At 42.5% G+C, this 21,671-nt stretch overlaps 1 protein-coding gene across 4 annotated transcripts in view; it reads left to right on the top strand.

The window, feature by feature from the left end:
- The window catches only part of PTK2B (protein tyrosine kinase 2 beta), a 174,659-nt gene that overhangs the window by 124,685 nt on the left and 28,303 nt on the right, over positions 1 to 21,671 (top strand). For all 4 annotated transcript variants that reach the window (XM_036750697.1, XM_036750699.1, XM_036750696.1 and 1 more), the window contains 14 exons: positions 14 to 93; positions 7,213 to 7,275; positions 7,515 to 7,569; positions 7,927 to 8,067; positions 8,806 to 8,880; positions 9,611 to 9,712; positions 12,194 to 12,311; positions 13,751 to 13,790; positions 14,266 to 14,312; positions 14,895 to 14,945; positions 16,128 to 16,225; positions 17,432 to 17,516; positions 18,227 to 18,327; positions 19,557 to 19,672. In XM_036750697.1, coding sequence (XP_036606592.1) covers positions 14 to 93; positions 7,213 to 7,275; positions 7,515 to 7,569; positions 7,927 to 8,067; positions 8,806 to 8,880; positions 9,611 to 9,712; positions 12,194 to 12,311; positions 13,751 to 13,790; positions 14,266 to 14,312; positions 14,895 to 14,945; positions 16,128 to 16,225; positions 17,432 to 17,516; positions 18,227 to 18,327; positions 19,557 to 19,672 — 1,172 coding nt within the window. The remainder of the gene's footprint in view (positions 1 to 13; positions 94 to 7,212; positions 7,276 to 7,514; positions 7,570 to 7,926; positions 8,068 to 8,805; positions 8,881 to 9,610; positions 9,713 to 12,193; positions 12,312 to 13,750; positions 13,791 to 14,265; positions 14,313 to 14,894; positions 14,946 to 16,127; positions 16,226 to 17,431; positions 17,517 to 18,226; positions 18,328 to 19,556; positions 19,673 to 21,671) is intronic.

The raw sequence follows: 21,671 nt of genomic DNA, 5'->3' as shown, positions 1-21,671 counted from the left end.
TTTTCCTCCACAGCTGCGGAATGACTATATGCAACGCTATGCCAGCAAGGTCAGTGAAGGCATGGCACTCCAGCTGGGCTGTCTGGAGCTCAGGTATGTGACTTCCAGTCTCTTCCTAAGGCGCCATCTGTATGTGAGCCAGGTACCATGGACACAGACTGCCCATCTCTTCTTGGTTTCCCTGTATACAGTCGACCCAGGCTTCCTTCCCAAAACCAAAAGGAGGGAATAGGAAAGGGGAGAAATAGTAGAAGATATGAGACTTGGGTACTAAGACTTGGCTGCTCGATAGTACATATCAACCTGTTTTTCTGTCCACTGTCCTTGCCTCCTTCCTGCATTTGCCTATGGTTTCTTTGTTTATATCTTTGGCACTGAGCCCTAAGCTGTCTTGCTACCCAAAATCTGCCTGTCTTATCTTCCCATCTTAATAGCCTCATTTATAAACTATAGTGAGCAAAGCACTCCACTCTGGTGGAATAGACAGAATCCTGGCCTGGGTGGGTCCGGTGGGGGGGCATAGAAGATCTGGGCCCAGTTTCATTTTCTTTGCTGGCTCTGTCATTAAGTCCTTCAGCGACCTTGGGCTGGTAACTTCACTTTTGTGTATCTCAGCCTCCTCATCCGCACAATGGAAGGGGTTGGACTAGATAAATTCTAGTGTTCCTCTCACCTCTAATATTCTGTACTTATCTGTTCTTTCAGTGTCTGAATGCCTCTGCATTCAGTAATACACCTTTGTCTTTATACTCAGTTGTGTCTAGACATTATCCTTAGCACTGTGTGGTGACAGAGACGGAAGAACATTGTCACTTAGCTACATCTCCAAGTTATTACACAACCTATTCAAGGTTACCCCAGCCCGCTGCAAAGAGAGAGAGTCATGGGGTGGGGGATAGAATTGGAAGGCTACTCAGCTCACTGGTTCTTTCAAATCTTTGGAAGATTCTGGGAATTCTTCTCCCTATTTCTACTGACTGGAGGGTCATTAGAGAATTCTGGCTTTTGTTCTAGAAAACAGAGTGCAAGATGCCCAGGGATAGCCATGGGGGTATAGTAGGGATCATTACAGCAGGATGAGACCTTAAAGACATCTAGTACTTTTTTTCCTCTCATTTTATGGACAAGGAAATTAAGGCCCAGTAAGAGCCAATAAGTGCTTAAGAACATACAGGTAGTAAGAGGCAGAGCTATATTTCAAATTTGGATCTTCTGCCTTCAAATCCACTATTTTCGACACCAGTCTTGTGGATGATTTGAGCTTCCCATAAATCCCCAGAGACTGATGAGTGTTGGGCAGAGTGGAGGATCCCCTCAATTGATCCAGCATGCCAGGAGGGACTGCTGGCTTTGAGGTAAAATGTGCTCAAAAGGATGTGGGATAGAAGGAGTTTCTCCTCCTAGGACGGTATGCTTGGCCTTCCCCATCATTTCTCCCTGGTTCCCTTTCTCCAGAATATCTTCAGCATGGTACACATTCAGCTAACCAACGACAAAAGAAGTACAATCCTGCAAGCCAGAGGATAAAATCCTTTCCTACAGATCTGAGGATGTTTAAACACTCCCAAGTTACCAATGATCTCTTTTCTTATTTAATGGACAGTCCTCATCATCCATGACCTCTCTGTGGCATTTGACTTTATTGACTGCCTGCTCCTTCTGCATGCTCTTTCCTTTCTTGGGTTTCATGATCTACCTCTCTTGTCTTTCCTCCTACCTGTCTAACTGTTCCTCATCAGTGTCCCTTGCTTGGTCCATCTTATGCCCTCATTAACTGTGGGTGAACCTTGAATTTGCAGCCTGAACCCTATTTTCTCTCACTTGATGATCTCCTTAGATCCCATGGATTCTATGATCCTCTCTATGCAGAGTACTTCCAGACCTATATATCCAGCCCTTGTCTTTCTGAACTGGATGTCTCATAGGCATCTCAAACTCAACAAGTCCAAACCAGAATTCAGTCTCTTCCCTCCCTGCACCTACCCCCGCCCCCATCCATTGCCTTCTAAAATCCCTTATTACTCTCAAGAGTACCAGCATCCTTTCAGTCAACCTCTATCCACTTTCCTGTCCAGTCACATTGGCCATCCCAGCCACATTGTCCAAGCCCACTTACTCTTCCTCACATAGGATGCTCCATCTCCAGTCTCCATGCCTCTGCGGCAGCTGTCCCTAGGCCTGGACAACTCTCCCTCCTCACTTCTGCCTTGTATCCATGTCTTCTTTCAATACTTGGCTCATGTACTGCTTTCTGGCTCCACTTCCCCTGCCCCAATTGCTGGTGCCTTCCCTTCTAGGGGTACCTTGTATCTAATTTTTTTTTTTGGAATGTCAGAGTTTCTTTATTAAACCTTGTATCTAATTTGCATCTTATATAGGTACATGTTGTCTTCTCTGTTAGGATATAAGCTCCCGAAGGGCAGGAAATGCTTTTGCCTTTTGTCTTTGTATTCCCAGCCCTTAGCACAGTGCTCAGTATATAGTGAGTGCTTAATAAATGCTTATTTTTTTGATTGGTTTAGTGATTGATGCCAGTTTCCTCTGTCTCCATTTCTTGAAAGTTTCACAATAAGCCAACAAGTCACTGGATAAAGGTATTATTTATCCTGGAATGAATTAGACTTGACATTATCTACCTTAATAGGTTCCTAGTGACACTGGTTCCTGGAGTCAGAATGCATAGGTTCAGATCCCATCTCTGCCTCTTATTATCCACGTGACCCTGGGTAAATCTTTTAACATTCCTGTACCTCTGTTTTTGCTCCCGCTTCAATTAGATGGTCTCTAAAGCCTCTTCTAGTTCTAAGTCTATGGTCCTATGTAAAATCTCTTTTCCAGGAGAGATCAAGCTAATTTATGTTATTCTTTGCTCAGTTAATCATGAACCACTTGTGTTAGGTACTGGGGGTTAGATGAAAGGGGTTATCTATAAGAATCCTCTATATTGACTACAGGGCAACTAGGTGGCGCAGTGGATGGTGTACCAGGCCGGGAGTCAAGAAGACCTGAGTTCAAATCTGGCATCTATTACTGCACCTGTTGTCTTCACATCCCTCTCTCTTTCTTCTCCCCTCCCACAAATTGGGATTTGAAATCGGTGGTTCCTATCCAGAAACTTCTCCATCAGAAGATAAGAATGCTCCCTTTTCTAATGATTAGATGGGCTTTGTAAGAGTGTTGAAACATAATATAAACATTAAGTAAGCTGAGCAAACAGAACAATAAACCCATTAGAAAGTACTCTAGAGATGTGCTGTTTAGAGACCTTGACAGCACTGACTAATCAGTTCCTGTTTCTGTAGGGATTTGTTTTACTTGGATCAGATCAGAGATAAATTTGTACTTGTGTTATTGTATGTGACTTTTTCCCTATTGAGTTTTGATTGGTTCTAAGTGATTCTCTAGATATGTGTATGGGCGGGGAGGGAGTAGGGGGCATCTTCAAATAAACAAATATGAGGAAACTCAGAGAGGGAGTCAGTGTGATGTAATAAATAGAGTTTAAAAAGTAGATAAAGAGTTGAGAGTCAGAGCTCTTCTGTTTCCTAAATTCGTGACCTTAGGCGAGTCAAAATTATCTGTGCCTGGGTTTTCTCATCTATAGAATTATAGGGCTGGACTAGATGAGGTTTTGTTCATCTCTAGATCCTACGATTCTATTATGAAACTGTGTTTAAAAGAAGCTGTGCATGACAATTCATAATACATTTAAATGATTCAAGAGAGTGGGGAGGGGAGAGGTGAAGAGGGTAAAATACTTTTTATAAACCTACATTGAAAATTTTAAAACAAACAAATCCCTATAAATAGCAGAGGAGGGTGCCTGGCCTAAAACAGGTACCCAATAAATATTTCTCATTCATTCTTTCATCCTATACATAAATGGCATATTTCAATAGAAGAATTTACTGGAGGAAGAGTGGGTAATCAACAGCATGGTCATCCAAGTGATTACCCTGACTAGAGGTAACAGTCCAGGGATTTGACCGTCAAATAGCCAGGGCACAGTCTCAGAAAACCTTTGACTTAGAAAACCAGCCAAAGTAAGTTTGTACCTCATTTTGAGTAATGATTGATAATAAATCAAGTTTAGAAAGAGGGAACCAATCAAGATCAAATGGTGTTTATCTCGTTGCTGTTATGCCTTCATTACATTCATATTTACATCACTATTTTAAGATGGCATTTTTTTATTTTTAGTTAACAATATTCAGTTCCACATAATTTTGAGTTCCAGATTTTCTTCCCTCCCTTCCCCCCTCCCTCCCCAAGACAGCATGGAATCCCATGTAGCTTCCACGTATAACTTCACATTGAATTAATTTACACACTAGTCAAGTTATGGAGAAGAACTGTGATCAATGAAATGAATCATGCGAAAGAAGAAACAAGACCAAAAAAAAAAAACCAACCCAAAAACAAAAACAAAAGAGAGAAAAAGAAAAAAAAGGGGGGGGCAAGGCCATAATGAAGTGTGCCTCAATCTGCATTCATACTTCATAGTTCTTTCTCTGGATGTAGATAACATTCTCCATCGTGAGTCCTTTGGAGTTGTCTTTGTGCCTTGTGTTGCTGAGAAGAGCAAAGTCTGTCAGGGTTGGTCCTCACAGAATCCATGTATCTGTGGTTGTGTATAATGTTCTCCTGGCTCTGCTCCGCTCACTCAGCATTATGTCATGTAGGTTTTTCCAGGTTGTTATGAAGTCCTTATCATCCCCATTTCTTATGGCACAATAGTATTCCATTACCTTCATATACCACAGCTTGTTCAGCCATTCCCCAATTGATGGGCATCTCTTCGATTTCCAGTTCTTGGCTACCACAAAAAGAGCTGCTATAAATATTTTTGTACATATGGGTCCTTTTCCCACTTGTGTGATTTCTTTGGGATAGAACCCTAGGTGGCATATTTTTAATAGAAAAGTGTAATTGAGTACTTTATTGCGATCAAATTTTTCCTCTGTTATTACCATTTGAGAATAGTGTGACTACTACCTGTGCCCAAGCCCAAGTTCCCATCAGCCTTGGTTTTCCTCTGCTTTCCTTCCCCCCAACCTTCACTCTTCAGATATTTTTATCCAGGTGAAATATAGTTAAAATGAACATGAAAAGCAGTCCTTCAGAGAACAAAAAGTCACTAATCTTGTAGGCTGAGTGGCTTGTGGGGGTGGGGAAAAGAGAGCAAGTTCATAAGTTTATTTTGATCAGTCCCTATTTTCCATTGTTGTTCAGTTGTGTCTTGGCAAAGATACTAGAGTGGTTTGCCATTTCCTTCTCCAGCTCATTTTACAGATGAGGAAACTGAGGGAAACAAGGTTAAATGACTTGCCCAGGGTCACACAGTTAGTATGTGTCTGAGCCCAGATTTGAACTCAGGTCTTCCTGACTTCAGGCCCAGCACTCTATCCGTTAAGCCACCTAGCTACCCTTCAGTCTCTGTTATTCTCTATTTCATTTTCTCTTCTGACTCCCTGCTATTCTTTCCTCATTTAAATACAATAGTTGAAGGAACTGGGGATGTTTAATCTGGAGATGAGGAGGTGTGGGGGGATATGGTATTATCTTCAAATATTGGAAGGGCTGCCTTATGGAAGAGGGATTTGTTTTATACTATTCAGTTCCATGAGGCAACCAGACCAATGGGAAGCTTGTTTTGGCCCAATATAATGAAGAACTTTTTAACAGTTAGTTAGAGCTATCTGAAAGTGAAAAGGGCTGCCTTGTGGGGTAATGAGCACCTTGTCAGTAGAAACATTCAAGCAGAGACAGGATGACTGCCTGTTAGGGATATGGAAGAAGAAATTCCTCTTGGGGTGAGAGGTTGGACTAGATGAACCCTAAAGTTCCTTCTAATCCTAAAGGTCCGAGACAATAGTCATCTCATGCAAACTTCCTACCACGGTTTGACTATTTACTTTTTCTATAGTGACAATGTTTGTTTAAAAACCGAACTGCAGCATAGAAGGGTTTCCAGAGGATAAGAGAGACACATGTGAATAGAGCAAGAGAAGCTATGTGAGGCCCACAGAAAAGTAGGGATTACTGGATAGATTGACTTCTGAGGTAACCAGTGTCAGGTGGGAGTGGGGACACCTACTTAGATGGGTCAATATGGAGCAGCCACTTAGTACCAGAAAAGGTCAAGGTCATATTATCAGCTGCTGCTTCCTTGGCTTCTCTCCACAGAAATGAACAGCCCTGTCCACTGGGATAATTCAACTTTGGATAGGACCTAGGGGTTCTTAACATATTGGGGGCTGTATATAAGAAAAACCATGCCTAGTTGGGTATATGGCCTGGGACCATCCCTAGCACAGTGTAGCTCTAAGTACCCTGCCCCCCAAGTAGGCAAAATCAAGTTAAAATGAATATCAAAGGCAGCTTTGAAGAGAACAAAAAATATTGCAAAACATGAAGCCTAAAGGGATTGAGAGGAAGAGGAAATAGGAGAAGATGGAGTTCTACATGCTATTATCTTTAAATTTTTTTTAGATTTTTTTATTCTGAATATAATAAACACTAAATAAAATGGGCATTTGCATATACACATGTATCAGAAGGAGGTTATACATGAAGCTTTAAGTCTCTATTATGTATAGCTTCCTTTTCTTTGTAAGTATATCCAACCCGTACCTTTCAAAGCTATCCTTTTTGTCTGTGCTTCTTTCTGGCCTTTCTGTTCTCTGTGACCCTTCTTCTTTCTTTGCTCCCCTCTCTCTATCCCTGCCACTTACCTCCTGCCCACCCACCCTGGAGAAACAAAAGAAAAACAAAGCCCTTGTAACAAATATTAATATTACCAAGTAAAAGAAATTCCCACGTTAGCTGTGTTTGAAAATACCTACCTGCTTCTCCTTGGTCATAGGAAGAAGGAAAAATTCTGTGTATATAGTAATCTCAATTCTTTATTCACACCAACTGACAAAACTGCCTCTGTTTCCCCTGCAAAATGCCTTCTTGAGCCACTGTCTATGATCTAATTAAATAAGAGTGGGGGCCTTGCACCCTGGTGCCATAGGTAATGGGTCTAGTTTTAGGAATGGCCCTGGGGGAAGGATCTTTTTTTTTTTAAGTCAGACTTTGAAACTCTGTAACTATCCATTCAGGGTTTCCCCAGGTGCTTGGGATCTTCCTAGGCCAATGTGTGTATGTGGGAGTGATTTAATTGCTGAGCCCTGGTCTACTAGCCACTATCTCTCCTGTTCTCCATAGGAGGTTCTTTAAAGACATGCCCCACAATGCCCTTGACAAGAAGTCCAACTTTGAGCTCTTAGAGTGAGTATCTACAATCCTTCCCTACTGCCCCCTTTCTGTCTCTGAGTTCCCTTTCTTCCCTTCTACCATTCCGCAGATCCTTAACTTTTATCCCATTTTGATGAACCAAATTGGGGGATCCAATCATTCTGGACCAAGTGGGACCTTTTCCCCCCAGATCCAAGCCCTCTTATTTATTTCTAATTGGACAAGAAGCTTTGGGTTTGGAATGAGTTGCCATTGGTTGATTTCTCTTCTAGGAAGGAGGTGGGACTGGACCTGTTTTTCCCGAAGCAGATGCAGGAGAATCTGAAGGTGAGGAGGAGGAAGGAAGAGAGAAATTCTTCAAATTAGTCATCAGGCAAAGGGAAGGTCAGAAATTTCCACTGGGAAAGTAGTCAATATTCATTGTTTTAGGGCCATTTAGAGGCAGAGTGGTCCATAGAAAGGAGGGGATTTTATCAGCTATGCTTTTATGTAATATCTTTGTTTAAATTTGTAGGGCCTACCAGTGAGGTCTTGGGGCTTTTTTCTATAATAGCATTCTCTCTGGCCATGTTTATACTGTGGTCCTTCCTTTGCCTGGCCTATGGGGTAGGGTAGGGATCATGAGGAGCAGTTACAATACGCTCCACCTCGCCACCGCCATCTCTTACGGCTTCTCTTCTACAGCCTAAACAGTTCCGAAAGATGATCCAGCAAACCTTTCAGCAGTATGCCTCACTGAAGGAAGAGGAATGTGTCAGGAAATTTTTCAACACGCTTGCCGGATTCGCCAACATTGACCAGGAGACCTATCGCTGTGAACTCATAGTAATGGCTTCTCCAACTTTCTTCATCCCCTCCAAGTGCTAGGTTCCATGTCTCTCAGTGTCTGGGCCCAATGAGGCCAACAGAGAGAAAAACAAACAAACAGCACCCAGCTTTGGGTGCTCTTGAGGGTCAGGGCATCCAGATGAAGTAGATTTACTGAAGTAGGTTACAGTTGTTTCTTTTATAAAATGAGGTTACATAATACTTTACCTGTCTGAATCTGAGGCAGAACCAGATGGTCTTTTGGAGTCTCTTCAAATATCTATGATTGTCCTTATTTTGTGGGTGTGTGTGTTACGTAGCTATAGGGGAGGGATAGGGGGCTATGCTTGAGGGAAGAAAAGGATTATAGAAATCTAACAGAGCTGAGGGAAAACAAGTGACATTGGAGGTCTAAGAAATCTCTGTCCCTCATTCTCTAATACAAAGTCAAGTCACAAGCATTATCAAGCACCTGCTATGTATCACACACTGGGTGAGGGGGATACAAAGACAAAAGGAAAAGGCCCTAAGTTTGAGGAGCTTATATTCTAAGTCAGTAGAGGGATTGAAATCAACTTAATTCAACAAGCTTTTCTTAGGGACTTGTTTTGTGCCTGCATGGGGGTACAAAGACAAAACAAAATCAAAGGCTGACCCATTTTAAGCAAGTTTTCTTCTTATCTTGTTGGAGGTTGGTTCTTGAGGTATGGCTAGAAAGAACTGAATATAACGATCCATTTTCTACCTTCCTTCCAGCAAGGGTGGAATATTACTGTAGACCTGGTCATCGGGCCCAAGGGCATCCGACAGCTGACAAGTCAAGATGCAAAGGTAGGCCAAGGGTAATAAGGCACATGTGACAGTGGACATGAGGAACCCTTTATGGCATAGCAGTCAGAGCTCCCCTTATATTATTCCCTTCTCCATAAGATGATAGAAGGGGGATGAGAATTCAACAAATATTTAGTAAGCGCTACCTACTATGTGCCAGACACTGTGTTAGGCACTTGGGATGCAAAAACAGAAATAAAGGACCTTACACTATTTGGAAACAGCATGCACAGAGACGACTTAACACTAGATATTTACAAAATAGTTTCTGAAGGGAGGGCATGTGTCTAATATGATGGGCAATTTGCTAATAATGGAACAGGATTCCAGAGGGCACAATGGAAGGGAGAGGGTAGAACAGGAAGAGAGACACAAGAGGGATAGATGAGATGGAAGGATATGAAGGAAGATATAGTATAAAGAAATAAGGGATATAAAAGAGTCCTCAGGAGATGGTCACAAGAGAAATTTAATTCACTTTAGTTTAGCTAGTATTTATTGAGCGCCTTCTAAATGCCAGGGACTCTGCTCTGTGCCAGGATATGAGGACAAAACATTGCCGTAAAAGCATCCCAAGAGGAGAACTCTCCCCTCCTCTTTCCTGCTCGATGAACCTTCCCATGTCAAATGTTCCAGTTGGGCCTGGTCCTTGGGTTCTGAGTAGCCGACAAAGTCTAGACATCATTTCCCTTTCCCTGAGTGAATGTAAAGAGTCACTTATCCCCTGTAGCCAACCTGCCTGGCCGAGTTCAAGCAGATAAAGTCCATCAAGTGTACACCTGTGGAAGATGGACAAGCACTACTCCAGCTGGGGATTGAAGGCGCGCCTCAGGTGAGAACTTGCTCATCATATCCCGGTGGCTCTGCAAGAGCCATTAAAAGCAATTAGGTTGGACTCTCATAAGTCCTATTCAGTTGTACCTGGAATTGAAAAAAAAAGCTGTCTGGTTTCTGGTTATGAGGATACATGAAGAATCTGTGTTTTTGTCATTGTGGGGGAACTCCCCTATGACGTCACATCTAGCCTACTCTATATATTCTGTCTCTGCCCACATATATACATGCTGACTCTCCCATTAGAATGTGAGCTTCTTGAGGGCAGAGGGAGTTTTCCCCTTTCTTTAGGTTCTAACCCAAGTCTTCCTTACTTTAAGTCCGGGGTTCTGACCATGATTCCATGGTACTCTTCAAATTCCCACTGTCGGCTGAGGCAGTGTGGTATAGTGGATAGGGTTCCAGACTTGCAGTCAGGAAAACCTGGGTTCAAATTCTGTCTCTAATACTAGCTAGTGACCCTAGGCAAGTCACTAACCTCTTCAAGCCTCAGTTTCCTCACCTATAAAATGAGGAATGATGATAATAGTAATAATGATGCCTCACAAAGTTGTAAGAATCAGATGAGATAAAGTATATAAAGCTGTTCGGGGTTCGGTGCTCTGATACTTACTAGCTTACTACCTACTTAAGAGGGAAAACAAGTCACTAACCTCTCTGAGCCTCAGTTTCCTCATCTATAAAATGGAAAATGATAATAATAATAATAATAGCATCTATCTCAAAAAATTGTTCTAAGAATCAGATGAGGTCATCTGTGTAAAGTTGTTCTGGACTGGGTGCTCACTGTTCCCTAATGCAAGGTTGGAATTTGGTAAGATTGAGACAATGAGGCAGATGGCAAAAAATAAAAAAATAAAATTCAAAATGATTTAACTAGGTAAAAGCAACAAGAATATATGCAGATACTTAACAGTGCTACATAATGCGTTGATGAATACTAATCTCCCCATATCCCCCAGTTCCCCGTGAGGATGTGTGCTCATTGGTAACAACAGCAGCTTTCAGGGAGGAAGGAGGAGTCCATCAGGTCTGAAGAGTTATACCCACTTCTCAGTACTGGCTTTTATGGGGCTTATTGTGTCACCAATGGTGGACCTTAGCATGTTTAGCCAGATAGTGAAGTAGGTAGGGTTCTCTCGCCTAATTTGTGACTTGAATAGGCTAGATGTCTCCAAAGAACAATATCCTATTTTAAAGATAACTGTATCCTTGTTCTGGGTCTCCCAAGTTGCATAATCATGACCAGAGGCTGCACATGTACACTTAATTTCTAACTGCACCATATGGCCCAGTGAGCCCCTTAGGGCTCCCCATGGTCTGGGGAAAACATGTGGCATCCAGTACAAAAGTCCTTTGTAAACCTTGGCACACTAAATAATCACAATAGCTAACATTCGTGTAGCACTTTAAGGTTTACAAAGGACTTAACCTGTTTTCTCATTTGATCTCCATTTTTTTTTCTTATTTGACCTTTTAAGGTAAGTGCTGTTATCATCATCCCCAATTTATAGTTGAGAAAACTGAGGCTTGGGGAGGTAAATGACTTGCCAAGGGTCACATAGCTGATAAGCCTTTGAGCCAGGATTTGAACTCAGGCCTTCTTGACCATAAGACTGGCACTCTATCCATGGTTCCACCTAGCAATTTGAATTAAATTTAAGCTGTTATTATTAATTAATAAAAGAACATCCAAATCTTTGACAGTGTTTCAGGTTGTGAAGGGGTCAGGGGAGCAGTGTCTTGGGGGGTTGGTACTTATGTGGAAGATTTCAGTGCTTGATTTTTAGAATTGGTGAAGGTAAGTAGGACTTAAGCTAGCAAGAGCTAGGTGGTGAAGTAGATAAAGTACTGGACCTGGAGTAAAGAAGACCCATGTTCAAATCTGAGCTCAGATGCTTAATAGCTGCATGAGTCCGGACAAGTCACTTAACTTCTGTCTGCCTCAGTTTCTCCATCTGTAAAATGGGAATCTTAATAATAGAACCTACCTCCCAGGGTTATTGTGAAAATTAAATGAGATATTATTTGTAAAATGCTTTGCAAACCTTAAAAGAGCTATGTAAACACCAGCTACCATTGTTATTAGGGAGCTGGTCAAAGAGATTGATCTCAAGAAACAAAAGGTAGATCTCAAGAAGCTCTGAGAGGCAGCTAGGTGGCTAAGAGGATAGAGCACTGGCCCTGGAGTCAGGAGGACTTGAGTTCAAATGTGGCCTCAGATACTTATTGCCTGTGTGACCCTGGGCAACTCACTTAACCCCAATTCTTCCCCCCAAAAAAGATGAAGAAGAAGCTCTGAGAAAAAGAGCTGGAGGAACAGAGGAGTAGCCTAGATAGTATACCCAGAGACCGTGGGCTGCCCCTCAGCTCTCACATGGGAAGATTCTGATGACTGTGCTATACTGGCCCCACCATGTCTATACATTTTCACCATGGTCCCCATGGATCTCAGTCCTCACTTGTTTTTCCTCTGCAGTCTTTGTCCATCAAAACCTCCTCCCTGGCTGAGGCTGAGAATATGGCTGATCTGATCGATGGCTATTGCCGGATACAGGGTGAACATAAAGGTTCTCTCATCATTTCCTCCAAGAAAGGTGGGAATCTTTTAAAAGATAATTGGGAGATGGGAGTGGAGCTGAGGAATACCTGAGATCAGGCCTTCGGGAAGCTGATGGGACAATGAGAAGAGAAGCCTTAGGGAAGTAGGACCAGCGTTAAGTTGGGCCCTGTCTTCTCTCCTGATGCATAGGCTCAGACTGTTGGGCTGGATAGGAGCTTACAGGCCATAGTCCAACCTCCTCATCGACCTTGATTCCTTCCTCTCTGTCCCCCATGCCTGGAATGCTCTGCTTTCTCACTCCCTTCAAGGGTCTGCTCAGATGCTATTTCTTATAAGGTCTTTTCTGAAACCCAACCCTCTTAAAATTACTTTGTATTTATCCTGTTAATATTTTGGCCATATATGTTGTTTCCCTAAATAAAATGTAAGCTCCTTTGAGACAGGACTTGTTTTATTTCCTATGTTAAACCTGAAAATTTGGTTGAAGGAAACAACAGAGCTAGGTGATAGAAAAATCCATGTTGTTTATTATTTTCCCTTAAAGCATAGCGGAGCTAGCTTACTTGTATGTACAAGGAGTCAGAGCATAAACTCTGGCTGCCTGAACAAAGCAATGAGAAAACTTATATACGTTATTTTAGCAGAGCTAGCAAGCCTGTATGACCTCATTTTTATGACCCCCATGTATGTTTAACCATGATACAAGAAGAGGATTTTCCTTAATGGAATAGAGTTGTAAAGGATGTTGACAAAAGTCAGTTGAGACTACAGCCCAGCATCTCTGTGTCTCATTACATTCCATAACATAGTATATACCTGTAGAATATTAAGCAAGGTAATCTCTCTTGGGGTTAGGGTCTCATCCTTTAATGACTCTCATCGATAAGAATGTCCTTAGGTCAGTTTAATCTGGCCTTGTTGACAGAGGTAAGGGTATTGCCTGAGCAAACTTTTAGAGAGAACAAAGAAGCCCAGGTCCTGGATCTTCTTCCAGTTACTCATCAGTTCAGGCTCTGGGTCTGGTTGAAATTAGAAATGATATAAAATAGTATAATATTTTCCACACCTATCATCCATGATGCCAGGCATATATAATAAATGCTTATTAAATTGTACTGAATGCAAGACTGAATGAAGGGGAGTGGAAAGAGAGCTGGATTTGGAGTCAGAGGATCAGGGTTTGAATCCCAGTTCTTTTACTTAATACCTGTATGACCTTGGGAAACTCACTTGGCCTCTCAGTCACTGAGATCCCTCCCAATTCTAACTCTATGATCCCAATAATGATTAGTCCACCTTCTCCAACCCCAACATCCAATCTCTATTCCAACATAAGGAAACTCCATGAGAGTCAGGATATAAATCAATCTAGCTAACAGAAGAAAGTTCTAAGAGTGTTGAGGATGGCAGGTGACCACCCAGAACCCAGACTCCTTCTCTCTCCCCAGTCTCACTTCCTCTTATCTCTCTCAGATGGTGAGAAACGGAACAGCCTGCCTCAGATCCCTACCATGTGAGTAGAGTGGGATAGCTGGGAGTGGGATCTGGGGTGGATCCTATGTGAAAGAAGGAGGGACAAATAGAAACTTCAGCTTCTACAGATTTGCTGATCTAGATCCTACCCCATCATTTCCTTATTGGGGAGTTCCCATGTCTTAATTGTAGACTGGGTCATTTTAGCAGGGTAGTTCATCCCATCCTACATCACCATACCTGGCATTGGTAACTGAGATAATCGCTGGGGATGGAGGGAATGGGGAAGTGGTGGCTATTTTCTATATTAGAAATAGCTATCTCTTAGTATTGAGGGGGGTAGACCTATCAAGGAGTGGATTAGGGAAACCCCCTTCAAAGCTTATGGGTCAGACCATCTGGAGAAGAAACTAGACTACAGAGGAAGGGGTTGGGATGCACTGGGTAGGATCCGATCCAAAGATCTAAGCCCAGACTAACTTCAATTTTTGGCTTTCTCAATGCCCTTTCTATAGACATTTTGGAGAGAGGAGATCCCACTTCTCAGAAAGCTGCAGCATTGGTAAGCCCCATATATCAATCAATCTGCCTCTCTCCTCCCTGCTCTGCCTCTTTCAAAACCCTTCTGAGACTCCCTCAGACTAGAAAGAAAGGCAGCTTCAATATGTTGCTGGCTCTGCCCACAGCAACCATGATTCCAGTTAAAGACCTTAATCTAAGGGTTGCCTTCATTCTCTTATTAGGCTTTCAGTGCCTACTTGAGGCTAATGAAGAGGGCGGTGGGGGGAGTCATCCTTCCACCTTCTGGCCCCACTCTAGGGACCAGTTCTGATGATAGTAGGCAGGGAATGCTGGAAAGATTTGGCCCCAGGTGGGCAAAAGGCCCAGGGAGTAACATTGTCCCTGTTTTTCTGCCCACACCCTCCAGTCCCATTCTCCTCTCCAAACCTCCTGCCCCCTCAGTTGTCAGATAATGGAGAGAATTACCATGTAGCAGGGTGCCTGATATTTTTTATAGGGACATGGCTCATGCCAGCTCCATCATCCCTGAGCAATGGGGAATGGAGCCGCCCACTGAATTCCTGAGTTCATGTTGTTTGGGGATGTCTTGACAATGGGATGGACCCTCTCTTTGTCATTCTAGAGTCAGATATTTATGCAGAAATTCCTGATGACACCCTGCGGAGGTCTGGAGGTAGGTCCTGGGCAAAATTGCGAATTTTCCCCTGCCCCCCACCCAAAGAAATCTTCAGAGCATAGCATAGCACTTGGCGCATAGTAGGTGCTCAATAAATATTTGCTGAATGAATGATGAAAACCACAGTCAGTGTCCAGATCTTGGGTGAACAGGTAAGGTGTTTGGAATGTCATGAAGAGAACTCTCTTCCTTCCTTCTTTCCCATATTTGGCACCAACAGCCTTATACATAGATGGGGGTACACCTAAGTCACTATTAATTTAAATGATATTAATGTTAGTATTTATTCATTCAACCTGTATTGAACCTGACACTCTGCTGGCTTCTACTGAGGGGATATCACAGAAATAGGTGTGTCCCAGTCCTTCCAAGGGGGAAAACTCTTTTCTGGGTCTGAGAAAACAGGGAGGCCCAGATATATAGAAACTCAGAGCTGGAAGAGACTTCAGAGAGAAAGAATGGAACAATGGAAAGACACTGGCTTTGTGACCAAAGGATGTGGGTTCTAATCCCACCTATGACATCAGCTGTGTGACTTTGGGTATGTCACAACCTCTTTGAGCCTCAGTATCCTCTTTTCTAAGCTAAAGAGGTTGGACTAAACTGTCTCTGAGCTCCCTTCTAGTTCTCAATCTCTGAGCTTATCACAGGTCATCAAATCAATTCCCTCATTTTCTAGGCCAGGAAACTAAAGGCCAGAGGGATTCAGTTACTTTTGCAAGGACATAAAATCACTCAGTGACTATCCTAGGTGCCCTGAAGTGACCAGAATTCATTGCAGTTTCCATATTACTACTCTGCCCCTCCCATGCTTAGACTCCTGGGTCCTGGTCAGGGGTAGTGTGGCTAGGTGACTGAGGAAGCCTGGAGCCTTCAGGTAACTCGCAGTGTGCAAAATGATTAGGGAGCTAGATTTGGAGTTCAGAAGACCTGGGTTCAAATCCTACCTCAGATACTAGCTGTGTGACTCTGGGCAAATTGCTTAGCCTTTCTGGGACTCAGATCTCTCATCTGTGAAAAAGCAAGTGCTGGCCTTAAGGTCCACTAAGGGACCCTCAAGCTCTGGATTTTTGTCTATTTCTAGTACCTTATTTTCTCCCTTGAGTAGTCAGGTTCCTGGGAAGAACCACCGTCATCATTTACCCCTCTTTGGGCTCATGGTTTTCTTCCTGTCCTCAGGTCTGCAGTATGGTGTTGCACGGGAAGATGTGGTTCTGGGCCGCATCCTGGGGGAAGGCTTCTTTGGGGAAGTGTATGAAGGTGTCTACCAGAACCATGTAAGTACTGACCAGTCTAAACCTTTCCTTTCTCGTCTGGGGCCCAAGCCATTAACATGTAAGGGGGAGAGGTGATAAGTCACGAGGGGCTTGGATCTGTGCCCATTTGGTAACAGAAATGGTCATGAAATGTTTGAGGTGATGGGGGGTGATGAGGAAAGAGAGTAACTTACCATAGCAGTACAAAGGCCAAGAATAGAATAGAGGTACAGTCTGAAGAAAGAGGGAGATAGGAAGTGCTAAGTGGAAGAAACAAACGTAAAAAGCATTTATTAAGCTCTTACTGTATACCAGGCACTGTGCTGGACACTGGGGATACAAAGATAAAAGTAGACAGTCCCTTCTCTCAAGGAGCTTACATTCTAATAAGGTGAGATGGTAGCAGTCATCTGATCCAACATCCTAATTTTACAGATGGGGAAACTGAGGCTCAACAAGGTATAATAACTTGCCCAAGGTCATATAGGTAGTAAATGGCAGAGTTGGGATTTGAAACTATACCTTTTGAACCAGAGATAAGGTTTTTTCCACTATGTCATAACGCCTCTCATAAGGGAAGGCAAGGACAGCAAGGGAAGGCAGGGTACTGGGACAGCCCACAGGGTCCCTAGCATGTGGGCTGGGACTGACATGTCTAAAGCAAATTGAGAAAGCGCAGGGATGGGACCAGGCATACAGCCAGGGAGCCTCAGCCCAATGGTTTTCAAGCAATAGCCTGAGGAGAGAGTCCATGACTGTCTTAAATTTCTATATTGTACCTCTCTTCCATCCTTCTGGGCAACTCGGGGCTATTCTGGGATCAAGGAAGCTCTAGGCCTGGGTCACTTGGGAGTTTTATAGGTAGAGGATAAATTCTGTTCAGCCTGGCTTGATTGGTTTCACATCTTTTAGGCCATAGACAGAGAGACACAAATCAACTAGGAAACTGGAAGTTTCTATAGAAGATTCCAGAGTGGGAGGGGAGGTTTCCAGAAGTGAGGTGGGTACTAGTCAGGAAAAGGGGGAATAGTTAGGATATAGTTAATTGGACTGAGAAAGACTAGGACTGAAAAACCAGAGCCTTTTCTGGACATTACCCGGGCACAGCCTTAATGGGAAGAGCCCAGTGAGGCATGGAGGTCATGCCCCAGGAAGTGGGCAGGCAGAAACACGTTTCCTAGACTATCAAACTGGATGGAGGGGTCCTGAGCATATCTCTGGTTGCAGAAAGGAGAGCGTATCAATGTGGCTGTGAAGACCTGTAAGAAGGACTGCACTTTTGAAAATAAAGAGAAGTTCATGAGTGAAGCAGGTAGGTCAGCTACCTCATGGATCATAGGATCATGGCTCTAGACTTGTCACTCAGGTAGTAAGTTACAGAAGTGGAACACAGACTGAGGTCCTCTGACTCTGAAGCTCTCTCCACTAAACCACTCTCTGATCTTGGCTGAGGGAGGCAAGAAGATGTTGGCAGAAGAAGGAAAATAGCTTCCAAGTTGGAATGTAGTCTCAGAGATGGGAAGGCCAAGAGGAGAAGGAAGAGAAAGCAGTGAGGGGGAGGGGGGGAGAAGGACTGGGAGGGGATTGCTGATGAGGCCCAAGCAGGAAATCTTGGGAAATAAAGGAAGGCTAGTCGCCTCTACCTGAGCCTCCCCCCAAATCATCTCTACTATTCCCCCAATTTTGGACAGCATGTAGTCTTTCAGATGGATTTTTTCAACTTATATTTATATCTTTTGTTTTAATATTACCTTTAGTTCCTCATATATCTCTCCTACCCAGAGATCCATCCCTTGTAAAAAGGAATAAAAAAGTAGATGGGGGAGGGGGGAAAGACTAGCATAGCAAAACTAAGACATCAACTTATGATAATGACAATATATCTAATGTTCTATACCCATAGTCCCCAACCTCTATGAAAGCATTTTTTATCTCTTAAATTTGGTTATTATAATTACTCAGTATTCAGATTAATGTTTTTTGTTTCTGTTTATGCCCTTGACTTTGTGTGACCCACCCCAGTGTTAATGAAGAATTTGGATCATCCCCATATTGTGAAGCTGATCGGTATCATTGAAGAGGAACCCACGTGGATCATCATGGAGCTGTACCCATATGGAGAGGTGAGCACAGAGAGGCAGGGAGGAAAGAAGCTTCTGTAGGGGTAACTCAATCACCAGGGGATCTGTTTTTACAATTGACCCAGGACAGATCTGGGCTCCTGGGGGTGAGGCACCTTAGGGTTAGGGGCTCTGAATCTCAGTACTGTGCCTTCTTTTTCCATTAGGAGTAACCAGGTGATTAAATTCCCAGGTGTTCTCAGAAAAAGATCCTTAGATGATCATGTAGGGCCTCATCACCTGTCACTTGGACTATTGCAGTAACCTCCCAATTGGTGTCACTGCCTTTAGTCTCCTGCCCTTCTAATTTGCCTTCCATATAGCCACTAAGCTGATATTCCTACAGCATAGGTTTGTCTATGTGACTCCCCTTCTCAAGAAGCTCCAGTGGCTTCTGATTGCCTCTAGGATAAAATATAAACCGATCTAGTTGGCAGCTGAAGCCCTTCACAATCTAGCTTCAGTCTATTTTTCCAGGATAATTACATCTCACTCCCATTAACATATTCTACTTGCCATGTTCCTTGACTGTACATGACATTCCATATCTAACCTCTCTGGGCCTCATGCTTGGAATGTCCTGCCTCCTCACCTTTTCCACGTGGAACTTCTAGCTCCTTTGAAGTTTCTGCAGAAGGCACATAACTTACTGAGAGGCAGTATGGTGTCATAGATAGGCCAGGGGACTTTGAATCAGGGAGACTACCTCAGATGCCTACTAGCTGTGTGACCTTGGGTAAGTCACTTAACCCCTTTGTGCCTCAGTTTCCTCATTTGAAAAACAAAATGGTTGAATTCCATGACTTTGAAGGTTGCTTCTAGCTCCCAAGTCTATGATCCTTTGATTACATGTCAGTTATATCCTACAAGAGGCATCCTGATCCCCTTAGTTGGCATTCTTCCCCTCCCCCACTCCCCATAATCACCTTGTATTTTATTTGGTCTATAATTTTCATTTACTTTGTTGAATATATGTTGTTTCCCCCCAGCAGAATGTAAACCCCTTGACGGTAGGGGCCATTTCATTTTTGTCTTTGTATCTCCAGTTGTATCCCCCTCTTTATCTGGAAAAGAGAAGGTGCTTAATGAATGCTGATTGGATTGAATCATATGTAGCTTTTGGCCTTAGCGCAAACTCTGGTTGCAGCCTGATGCCTAAAGGCCAATGTGTACACTTTTTGTAGAAGTCTGAGCCCATTTTTCTGATGGTCTTTTTTCTCCTTTCCCCACAGCTTGGACACTACCTGGAACACAATAAGAATTCCCTGAAGGTGCCCACACTCATCTTATATTCGCTGCAAATATGCAAGGCCATGGCTTACCTGGAAAGCATCAGCTGTGTCCACAGGTAGGTGGAAGGAGGGGAGTGACAACAGGGAGGGTGGTAGAGTCTAGGGATCTGCAGGAACATAAGCCTAAACCTGGAAAAGACCTCTGGTCATTTAGTCCAACCCCTTCATTTTTTTCATTTATCAGATTTACATTTTATTTAATATAAAACAGTTGAAGACTTTTGAACAAATAAATCTCATAATCCAATCTGTGGATTAGGAAGCTTTCTTTTTTTTGCCTTTTTAAAAAATTTATTTATTTGTTTTTAGTTTACAACATTTCACTTCTTCAAGTTTTCGAGTTTCAAATTTTCTCCCGCTCCACCTCCTCCCCCCTCCCCACCCAAGATGGCATGCAATCCGATATAGGTTCTACATATACCTTCACACTAAACACATTTTCACAATAGTCAAGTTGTAAAGAAGAATTATAACCGATGGAATGAACCATGAGAAAGAAGAAACAAAAAGAGAGAGAGAGAGAGCAAATAGTTTGCTTCAATCTGCATTCAGACTCTGTAATTCTTTCTCTGGATGTGAATCACTTTTTCCATCATGACTCTTTTGGAGTTGTCTTAGAACTTTGCATTGCTGGGAAGAGCCAAGTCTATCAAAATCAGTCATCACAGATACTGTGTGTCTGTAATCGTGTGTAATGTTCTCCCCTCACTCAGCATCAGATCATATAAGTCTTTCCAGGTTATTATGAAGTCTGTCTGCTCCTCATTTCTTATATCACAAATAGTATTCCATTACGTTCATGTACCACAATTTGTTTAGCCATTCCCCAATTGATGGGCATCCCCTTGATTTCCAATTCTTTGCCACCACAAAAAGAGCTGCTATAAATATTTTTGAACATACGGATTCATTTCCCACTTCTATGATCCCTTTGCAACCTTTCATTTTAAAGATGAAGCAACTGAGGCCTGGGAAGTGAAGTGATTCACCCAATGTCACCCAATAGCAAGCCCCAGAGTTTGGCCTTGAATCAAGGTTCTTTGACTCTAGAACTTGGCTTCTTCCCACTCTGCCATGTTGATTTAAGGCTCAGAGGGTCGGGAGAAAGTCTGTCGTAGCCCACTCTCCAGGAGGTTTGAGCTGAAGCAGGGTTATGATGAGGATCATCCCTTAATTTGGGGAGATGTTTCTTTTTTCTTTTTTAAAGATATGTTCTTAAAAATTGGTGCTTTCTGTTTCTACATTACCATAGTATCTCACGTATTCCTCCCCCTACCTATCCCCAATAGTCTTTCCGTAAGACAAGAGAGGGGGAAAAAAGTCAGTATAACGGATTGAGAAAGTCTCATCATGTACAATGTGTAATGCCTCTGCAGAGGGGTAGGTTGGAGGTATCTTCTCATATCTCCCCATTTGAATCTCACTTAATATTTATAATTTTGTTACATTTACTTTTCATTTGAGATGGTTTCTTTTTTGAAAGAAAACTTTTTATTGATATCTTTTGTTTTTATATCACCTAAATATCACCCTGTATCCTTCCCTTCCCCCATCTCAGAGGGCCATCCCTTAAAAAGAGATTTTTAAAATTCTCTATTAAAAAAATTATTTTCAGTTCAAAATTTTCTCCCTTCCTCCAGCCCCCCCCACCCATTGAGAAAGCAAGCAATGCATTGCCCATTATACATTTGAAGTCATGCCAAACGTATTTCTGTATTAGCCATGTTGTTTAAAGAAAACCAAGAATAAAGAAATTTTTTAAAAATATCCTTCATTTTGTACTGAGTTCATCATTTCCTTTTTTAAACAATAAATTTTTATTGACATCTTTGGCTTTGTATATCACCAAATGTCTCCCAGAATTCCTCTCCTTACTCCAAGAGGGCCATTTCATATTACAGATAATATTTTTAAAGAAAACAAAAGAAAAACAGTAATGAAAAAAAAAGTCACCAAAATTCATCAATTTACAGAAAGAGTCTACAAACATATGCAATGCTCCACACACCCACGGACCTTTGCAAAAGAGTAGAATGGAATCAACGGGGAGATGTC

This window comes from Trichosurus vulpecula, chromosome 3, assembly GCF_011100635.1.
Source record: "Trichosurus vulpecula isolate mTriVul1 chromosome 3, mTriVul1.pri, whole genome shotgun sequence".
NCBI lineage: Eukaryota > Metazoa > Chordata > Mammalia > Diprotodontia > Phalangeridae > Trichosurus > Trichosurus vulpecula.
The sequence above is the reverse complement of the archived record's forward strand: the minus strand, read 5'-3'. Positions and strand labels throughout refer to the sequence as shown.